We start from the raw sequence: 10,000 nt of genomic DNA on the forward strand, positions 1-10,000 counted from the left end.
GGAAGTATCTCTAGTGGTATCTAATACTGCAGTCTGTGATGTATTAACGTGTATTTGTACCATCACTGTGTGGTACGTGGTACTAATACTGCAGTCTGTGATGTATTAAGGTGTATTTGTACCATCACTGTGTGGTACGTGGTACTAATACTGCAGTCTGTGATGTATTAAGGTGTATTTGTACCATCACTGTGTGGTACGTGGTACTAATACTGCAGTCTGTGATGTATTAAGGTGTATTTGTACCATCACTGTGTGGTACGTGGTACTAATACTGCAGTCTGTGATGTATTAAGGTGTATTTGTACCATCACTGTGTGGTACGTGGTGTCATCGCAGCGGTTCCTGGTGATCTGGAGAACAGCTGACAGACCGTGAATGACTCCTTTTCCACTCAACATGTTGGAGGAGTTTATCTGAGCATCGTTCACGAACAGCTAGATGAGACACAGACGGACAGTTTGGATTTAAATGTTCAGGTAATCGTGTGATCAGATGATGACGATAGCGATTATTGATTATTGATTATTGATTATTGATTATCTATGTTTGTGATTGGGACCTTTCCGTCTCGGGGGAAGAAGCCGAGCTGGAAGGAGAAGCCGAGCAGCGTCTGTTTGTATCCTCCAGGCTGAAGGTCGGTCTTCAGCAGACGCTCTGAAACCACCACATGGTACCGAGTCGTGATAGCATCCTGTTTACAGTGTCAAAGTAAAAGAACAGAGACATGCTATGTGTACATTCTTAAACATACATATACATTTGATTTATTTTTGTTTTATTTGCTTTGTTTAGACAGTGTTAAAATAATTCTCGGAAGATAACCACAAACAAACATCAATACTTGTTTGTATTGAATTGATGTTTAAACTCTGTACTTTTGGGTAGAATGACAATAAAAAGGGAAATGAAACCATGGCTCCAAATATGCATATTATAGAATAGAAAGCAAATGTATTGAAAGTATAAGTTATATACTAAATAAGATAAATAAATGGTTTGATTATTGTAAATAAGTGAATAATAAATGAAGTATTACTATGTCAGAAAATGGAGGGCGTTCTAATCATGGATTTATTTACATTTCTATATTCTTACATTATATTATTTTGGTCATTTATTTTCATCTTATGGATCTACACATGATGAAATGACGAATACATTTCTTTGGTAAATTTATATTTTTTTAACATGTTTCAATATTACCTAAATATAAAATCATATCATCTCCATATAAACTACATTTTTCACTCTTCATTGCCCGTGTTATTTTCCATCCCTTCTTCTGTATGTCCAGTTACATGAGCCAAAGGTTCAATGCTAAATAACAAAGGGGATGAGGGTTATCTTCTCTGACCAGGGCCTCGTGTTGGAGCCGGAGTACTCCTGTCTCTGAATGGTGGTTAAGTTTGCATTTATTACTAAGTTACACAATGTATGAGTTGACGTTGTGAAACAACTATGACCATTTTTTTTTCTTTCTTTTGGCTCTTTTTGATCTTCAGGCTCTTAGAAATCCATTTTAATCTGAACTGGATTATAAAACCTGTGAATATATATTTCCTCCCTTGGAAAGAAAACGTCAGAACGACAGCGATGACATTGTCTCTTTTTGAGGACCTTCTGTCCCGTTCATGACAAAGACTCAGGTTCACTCTGCTGTACCAGAGCGGAGGCAGACGTTTTCTGGAGGAACTCAGTGACGGCGGCGTCTGTTGGAGCGAAGACGGTGAACGCGTCTGCCTGCTCGATCTCCTCCGTCAGGTTGTATTCCTGAACAAGATATCACACGTGAACAGACTTCACTAATATGTTTACAGAGTTAAAGCAGAGAACGTAGCGTGTTGGTGAGTTCGTACGATGAGATACGATCTGAACAGAGAGAACTCCGGTCTCAGAGCCAGAGTAGCCAGCAGACCTTCACTCAGCTTCCTGTCAGGAACCAAAACCTAGAGACACAAAGAGGAGGGGCTCAGTCTGTTGTCTCCGAGCATCGTTAGCATCGTTAGCATTGCTAGCATCCTTAAAGTCTCTTTCACCTTGAACAGTGTTTTCCTGTGTTATTGTGTCTGAGTGAGTAAAACTGCAGCGTTCCGCCTCAAAACCTCTGCAGTTTAGAAAGCCTTTGCCCTTCAGTCACTTTGATAGAAAACCCTGAGAAAGTGTCTCTTTAACATGATTCTGTTTGTACCTTATCAATGAGGTGGATCAGTCCGTTGGTAGCGGCTACGTTGGATGTGGTGATGGTCGCTCTTCCAACAGCTGTGATCTGAGAGAACAAACAGAAGAAACACACTGAATCAGATCTGAGCATCAGAAACAAAGTAAAACCTTTCTCACATGGTTCTGTCAGGAATGAGAGCATTTAGAGCTTCATCACTGAGAGTCTCATGTAGTGGACTTTTTCTATGTCCCTAAATAAAACAGGTTCAGTCTGCCGAGGTCAGAGGATGTTTGCTCACTGTTTTATGTTTTTTACACATGTAAACTTAATAAAGAGTGTGAAATGTAGACGTTGTCTCGTGGGTGAAGACACAGCTAAACTCTGAAAATGGTCAAAGAGGTAACGCAGCAGAGCAGACAGCTCTCTATAGCTCACACACATTATTCCTGCTGTAAAGCTGGTCATCTTAACATAGAGCTCTATGGGGACGGACATTTGAGGAACGGAAGTTTTTGGCTTCGTTTCTGAGCATTGGAGGTTTCTGCCTAGTTTAAAACTGGAAATAAGGATTTGATGTAGTTTCCGGGACAGAAATGATAGAAAATGTCTGTGAACCATCCCTTCTGTGGACTCACCTCATTGGTTGTTGAAACAGGAAAGGATGTGTTGAGAAGGGAGGTCAGGGAGGAAGTGCTGCTCAGACTGGATAAGGGATAGATCCCCGGGATCATGTGATTCCTGTGATAAAGGACAGATGTTGTTTTAGTTCAGAACTGGAATTAAAAACTTGTGAAAAAGACAAGGATTGAAATCTGGATTCTGGTCACGCTGAGCTGTCACCTGATCAGACTCGGCAGGTTTCCCTTCGTGGTCCAGAAGCTTTTGTCCTCTGAAGACATTTTTGAGACGGCAAAAGAAGACGGAACCAGGAGGGTGAGGTTCTGATCCGACAGAGACCAGGACAGACCAGAGTCCTGGGACACAAGGACAGAGTTATATATATAAAAGTTTGTTCTGAAAATAAAATCAGGTCTTTGTGAATCATATTTAACGTTTTCAATAAAGACACAAACAAACATTGTGATATGTGCTCGTATTAACTTTAGTTATGTTTCCCTAGAGGTATTCGTCTTGGCCTGTTTAGAGAGTAGCTGAGGAGGACGTCAGGGTTCATGGATCATAAAGGAGGATCATCAAACAATAGAAAAGAGGACGAGGACATTTGGTGCCTTAAAAAGTAAGAGACCGACTTTGAAATGAACGATAAAGGCAGCAGCTGTAGGTGGAGTTATATGATCTCTCAGTTTAGATTTAGTTAAAACCCCAGCAGCAGCATTCTGGATGCGCTGTTCTTTTGTTTTGACATTACCGTTGTGAAGAAGACTAGAAACAAAAGGTCCAGCTTCTCTGTGTCATTTATCAATGAATTAAAATTAGATTTAAAATTGAGGTCAGAAGCTAAAATGACACCAACGTTTTCGACTCTGAGGTTAGATGTCCCAGTTCAGCAAACAGGATCCGTTGGGCCAATCGGACGATCTCAGTCTTTAGTTTCAGGAAGTTCTTGTTCACTCACTGATGGCTGACACACAGTCAGTTAGATTGGACAGAGAATGTGTGTCGTCAGCATAGAAATTCATGACATTCTGATGGATTTAGGGTCCAAGTGGTATCATGTAGATGGAGATTGTTAGAGGTCCTAGGACACTGCCCTGAGTCACACCACCGTCTATGTTTCTGATATGTGTTCTCTGATTTCCTTCCAGTTGAATATGAATGAAAGCAGCTTAGAACTGAACATATAGTTTCCTGTTTACACGTCTTAACCATGTCATTATTCAGTTGATAAATGCTGGTCGGACCAAGGATCCATATGTTTGACATCCAAACACCTGAGGGGGACACTCACAGTTGTCCATGTGTAGAACTCGGAGACGTCTGGCAGAGACATCAGCACCTGAATGCATCAGGAGAACAAAGTCAGGTGAGTTGGTGAAGATATAGAGACACTGTTTGACATCTGAACAATGACTCTCACCTGAGCGACCGTCCCGTAACACATGTGTCCGTCTCCAACGTATCCGTCGTCACAGAAACACGTCCACTGAGAGGACAGCAGCCGGCAGCTGGCCTGAACACACAACACTTTATTCTTCATCTTGTTCAGTTCACACTCAACAGCCTGGTTCATCCTCCTCCTGACTGCTTTTAGTTGGATCATGAAGAAGAGGGTCTCTGGGACTTACTAAGTAATGACAGCCTCCGTCCTCAGTGACGCACTGATTCACAGCTTCACAGTCTCGTCCGTTTCCTTTGTAGCCGCTTTTACATGTGCAGTCACTCTGTTGGTTCAACAAGCAGAACATGCAAATGGGAAATGGACTGTACTTGTATAGCGCTTTTCTAGTCTTCCGACCACTCAAAGCGCTTTTACATTACTAATCATTCACCCATTCACACCCATTCATACACTGATGACAGGAGCTACCATGCAAGGTGCCACCTGCCCATCAGGACCCTAACTAACATTCATACACACACATACACCACAGGAACAGCCTGCGGGAGCAATTTGGGGTTAAGTGTCTTGCCCAAGGACACATCGACATGGACTGCCGGAGCCAGGGATCGAACCGCCGATCCTCTGATTGGAGGACGACCCTGCTCTCCACTGAGCCACAGCCGCCCAGTCAAAGAGTTTGACTTTACAGCACGTTGTTATTCTGAAAATGAATAAATTATATGACAAGCAGAGCTGAGAGACGACAGCGAAGAGAAAAGGGTTTCAATGCGTGATGTTTGTTCACCTGTCCAGGTCCCACGTAGATGCAGGTGGCGTTGGAGTGGCAGAATCCTCCATCCGGAGCGGCACAGTTGTTGATTGGCTGACACTCGTCTCCGTCCTCCCTCCATCCGCTCAGACACTGACAGGTGTGCGTACCTGGTCCTGTCTTTATGCATTTAGCCTGTAGGGGGCACAGTGACATCATCGGGTATTAAACGTGTTTTATACGCTCCGTTTCTCCTGAGGTCAAATACATCTTTATATTCTCCTCTGGATATATTTTAGAAGGTTAAGATTTTAATAACTGACTTACATTCACACTGCAGCCTCCTCTGAGGGGCAGAGCACAGGGGTCGGACTCCACACAGGTGATACCGTCACCTTGGTAACCAGGTTTACATTCACAGCTGAAAACACACAGCAGGTAAACACAACGATGTGGGCTCAGTTTGTTTCATAACTGTTAGCTGCTCACAGGTAACAGGTGTACCTCGACAGCATCACGGACCAAAACGCTGAAGGCTTCATTATATTGATGACGGATGCAGGTGAACTCACCTGGAGGCTCCATTGTTGAAGAGGCAGTCTGCGTGGGCGTGGCAGAACCGGACCTGAACGCCACACGCCGTCGTCATGCGCTCGCAGAACCGACCAGTGAAACCCATCAGACAGGAGTCCGGTTTACAGCGACCGTCTGAGTCCGGACGGTTATCACACTGTCCCTGGATACAGGGACAGGCTGAGGACAGACAGGTGAGCTTTCATCATCATGACATCACACATACCTGTATGAGGTCAGAGGAGACGACTCAGACTTACTTCTGTCACAGTTTGGTCCGTATTTGTTGGAGGAGGAGCAGTACTGACAGCGAGAACCTCTGTAGTTTAGATCGCAGATACATGATCCATTTCCTCCGGTTCCCTCCAAACACTACAAAGAAAAAACACTTCCATTACCATCAACCTCCTTTAAACACTACAAAATAAAAAACACTTCCATTACCATCAGTCTCCTCTAAACACTACAAAATAAAAAACACTTCCATTACCATCAGTCTCCTTTAAACACTACAAGAAAAAACACTTCCATTACCATCAGTCTCCTTTAAACACTACACAATAAAAAACACTTCCATTACCATCAGTCTCCTCTAAACACTACAAAATAAAAAACACTTCCATTACCATCAGTCTCCTCTAAACACTACAAAATAAAAAACACTTCCACTCAGTCTCCTCTAAACACTAAAAATAAAAAACACTTCCATTACCATCAGTCTCCTCTAAACACTACAAAAAAAACACTAAAAAAACACTTCCATTACCATCAGTCTCCTCTAAACACTACAAAATAAAAAACACTTCCATTACCATCAGTCTCCTCTAAACACTACAAAATAAAAAACACTTCCATTACCATCAGTCTCCTCTAAACACTACAAAAAAAAAAACACTTCCATTACCATCAGTCTCCTCTAAACACTACAAAATAAAAAACACTTCCATTACCATCAGTCTCCTCTAAACACTACAAGAAAAAACACTTCCATTACCATCTTCCATTACCATCAAAACACTACAAAATAAAAAACACTTCCATTACCATCAAAACACTACAAAATAAAAACACTTCCATTACCATCAGTCTCCTCTAAACACTACAAAATAAAAAACACTTCCATTACCATCAGTCTCCTCTAAACACTACAAGAAAAAACACTTCCATTACCATCAGTCTCCTCTAAACACTACAAAATAAAAAACACTTCCATTACCATCAGTCTCCTCTAAACACTACAAAATAAAAAACACTTCCATTACCATCAGTCTCCTCTAAACACTACAAAATAAAAAACACTTCCATTACCATCAGTCTCCTCTAAACACTACAAAATAAAAAACACTTCCATTACCATCAAACACTACAAAATAAAAAACACTTCCATCCATCAGTCTCCTTTAAACACTACAAAATAAAAAACACTTCCATTACCATCAGTCTCCTCTAAACACTACAAAATAAAAAACACTTCCATTACCATCAGTCTCCTCTAAACACTACAAGAAAAAACACTTCCATTACCATCAGTCTCCTCTAAACACTACAAAATAAAAAACACTTCCATTACCATCAGTCTCCTCTAAACACTACAAAATAAAAAACACTTCCATTACCATCAGTCTCCTCTAAACACTACAAAATAAAAAAAACACTTCCATTACACTTCCATTACCATCAGTCTCCTCTAAACACTACAAAAAAAAAACAAATTACCATCAGTCTCCACTACAAAATAAAAAACACTCTAAACACTACAAAAGAAAAAAACACTTCCATTACCATCAACCTCCTTTAAACACTACAAAATAAAAAACACTTCCATTACCATCAGTCTCCTCTAAACACTACAAAATAAAAAACACTTCCATTACCATCAGTCTCCTCTAAACACTACAAAATAAAAAACACTTCCATTACCATCAGTCTCCTCTAAACACTAAACACTACAAAAACACTAAAAATAAAAAACACTTCCATTACCATCAGTCTCCTCTAAACACTACAAAATAAAAAACACTTCCATTACCATCAGTCTCCTCTAAACACTACAAAATAAAAAACACTTCCATTACCATCAGTCTCCTCTAAACACTACAAAATAAAAAGCACTTCCATTACCATCAGTCTCCTCTAAACACTACAAAATAAAAAACACTTCAGTCTCCTTTAAACACTACAAAATAAAAAACATTCCATTACCATCAGTCTCCTCTAAACACTACAAAATAAAAAACACTTCCATTACCATCAGTCTCCTCTAAACACTACAAAAGAAAAAACACTTCCATTACCATCAGTCTCCTCTAAACACTACAAAATAAAAAACACTTCCATTACCACCAGTCTCCTCTAAACACTACAAAATAAAAAACACTTCCATTACCATCAGTCTCCTCTAAACACCCTTAAAATCTAACAAAATTTGAAAACAGTATAAAAACTAGTGTTGAAAAAAGATTTTTTTTCTCTAATCGTTGGTCCTTTGTTGTTTAGAGGAGTCGACCACAGATTATTATAATAATATTCATCAGAGGAGTCAAACATATAAAGTCGTCTCTGAATCTGAAACCTGAACTGACAAAAACTACAAAATAACACGAGAGACATTTTCTATTCATGTGTGAGTGTTGATGGGTTCATGACGGTGAGCTGGATCTGACCTGACCGTGTCCGGTACACGGGGTCTGGTGTCCACCGGGACAGGGTCTGCAGTCCGGACCGTAGAACCCTTTACAACAGGCCGGAGTCTGAACAGGAAACAGAGACACAGTTCATGTTTGAATCTTTGAATCTTTGAATCTTTGAATCTTTGAATCTTTTGTTTCTGCATCACACTCGTGTTGCTGAGTCGGTTTACCGTGACGGTTGCGTTGCAGAGCGGTGAGCAGCCGGTTGCCCGGATGTTAATAGTCGGTCTGCCGATGGACAGAGTGTAGACGCATCCGAAGGTGGAGGAGCCCTGATCAATAAAGAGACAGATCAACAAAGAGACAGATCAATAAAGAGACAGATCAATAAAGAGACAGATCAATAAAGAGACAGATCAATAAAGAGACAGATCAATAAAGAGACAGATCAATAAAGAGACAGATCAATAAAGAGACAGATCAACAAAGAGACAGATCAATAAAGAGACAGATCAATAAAGAGACAGATCAATAAAGAGACAGATCAACAAAGAGACAGATCAACAGAGAGACAGATCAATAAAGAGACAGATCAACAAAGAGACAGATCAATAAAGAGACAGATCAACAGAGAGACAGATCAACAAAGAGACAGATCAATAAAGAGACAGAGACAGATCAATAAAGAGACAGATCAACAAAGAGACAGATCAACAAAGAGACAGATCAACAGAGAGACAGATCAATAAAGAGACAGATCAATAAAGAGACAGATCAATAGAGAGACAGATCAATAAAGAGACAGATCAATAAAGAGACAGATCAACAGAGAGACAGATCAACAAAGAGACAGATCAACAAACATCTACAGATGTAAGGAATTAAATCAGCAGAGTGAGACATCTTACCATGGAGACTCCGGTGGAGCACTGAGTCTGTTTGACTCGAGAGCAGCCGGTACATTCACCCTGAGAACCACAGAGAACCGAAACATCTGAGGAACACTTCACAGAAAAGTCACGTTCAAAAAACCTTCTGGAACAAACTTCTGTTGAGAAGGAAAATAAATAAAACTCTGAATAAAAATAAATGTTCCAAAAGAAATAAATAATATTTACCTGTGAGATAAAAGTATTAGAAATTAATAGAATCACCACAGAAACAATCAGATGATTAATAATTAGGCTTCAATGTGTTGAGTCATAATTAGAACGGAGAAACTGTGATATGTCCAACTTGTTGCTAAATAATAGAGAAGTACACCTAAAGTACACATAAAGTACACCTAAAGTACACCTAAAGTACACATAAAGTACACCTAAAGTACACATAAAGTACACCTAAAGTAAAGTACACCTAAAGTACACCTAAAGTACACCTAAAGTACACAAAAGCCAAGGTCCAACGTTCAAGATGTCGTCAGGTGATCGGGGATAAAAGTTTAAACCTAAATTCACAGAAATGTTTTTTTACAGTCCAACTAAAGACCAAAGTCGAGTGAACGCGTAGAAACAAAGATGGCCGCCTGTCGAGGCTCACCTTGATGATCTTGGTCTCGGTGACGTCACACCTGTGGGGCAGCACCGGCTCGATGGAGGGCGGAGTCAGAACTCCATCCAGAACGTACAGACGACCGTTTTTAGCTTCCACCGCCGCCTCCAACACCGTCGCTCCGTTCACTAACAGCTGACCCTGAAGACACGATCAATAATGTAAAATGACATCATCATTATGAATAATTATGATCCCTTCATCTTGATTTATTTCTTTTTTATATATTCAACCCTTTGTATACTCTTTCTAACATATATCTCTATTTATGTTTTACTTTTTTATACTTCTGTTGAATCTTGTTACAAGAA

At 40.2% G+C, this 10,000-nt stretch overlaps 1 protein-coding gene across 1 annotated transcript in view; it reads right to left on the bottom strand.

Moving 5' to 3' along the window:
* stab2 (stabilin 2) overlaps nucleotides 1–10,000 on the bottom strand; it is a 35,009-nt gene that overhangs the window by 14,763 nt on the left and 10,246 nt on the right. Inside the window, exons 19-36 of the mRNA XM_054625033.1 lie at nucleotides 9,678–9,830; nucleotides 9,047–9,106; nucleotides 8,369–8,470; nucleotides 8,172–8,258; nucleotides 5,769–5,880; nucleotides 5,508–5,688; nucleotides 5,263–5,356; nucleotides 4,972–5,130; nucleotides 4,411–4,506; nucleotides 4,203–4,295; nucleotides 4,074–4,121; nucleotides 3,005–3,138; nucleotides 2,800–2,902; nucleotides 2,192–2,269; nucleotides 1,860–1,949; nucleotides 1,666–1,773; nucleotides 563–694; nucleotides 309–437 (exon numbers count right to left, since the gene is read on the bottom strand). Coding sequence (XP_054481008.1) covers nucleotides 309–437; nucleotides 563–694; nucleotides 1,666–1,773; nucleotides 1,860–1,949; nucleotides 2,192–2,269; nucleotides 2,800–2,902; nucleotides 3,005–3,138; nucleotides 4,074–4,121; nucleotides 4,203–4,295; nucleotides 4,411–4,506; nucleotides 4,972–5,130; nucleotides 5,263–5,356; nucleotides 5,508–5,688; nucleotides 5,769–5,880; nucleotides 8,172–8,258; nucleotides 8,369–8,470; nucleotides 9,047–9,106; nucleotides 9,678–9,830 — 1,959 coding nt within the window. The remainder of the gene's footprint in view (nucleotides 1–308; nucleotides 438–562; nucleotides 695–1,665; nucleotides 1,774–1,859; nucleotides 1,950–2,191; nucleotides 2,270–2,799; nucleotides 2,903–3,004; nucleotides 3,139–4,073; nucleotides 4,122–4,202; nucleotides 4,296–4,410; nucleotides 4,507–4,971; nucleotides 5,131–5,262; nucleotides 5,357–5,507; nucleotides 5,689–5,768; nucleotides 5,881–8,171; nucleotides 8,259–8,368; nucleotides 8,471–9,046; nucleotides 9,107–9,677; nucleotides 9,831–10,000) is intronic.

Source organism: Anoplopoma fimbria, chromosome 23 (assembly GCF_027596085.1).
Source record: "Anoplopoma fimbria isolate UVic2021 breed Golden Eagle Sablefish chromosome 23, Afim_UVic_2022, whole genome shotgun sequence".
NCBI classification, from domain to species: Eukaryota; Metazoa; Chordata; class Actinopteri; order Perciformes; family Anoplopomatidae; genus Anoplopoma; species Anoplopoma fimbria.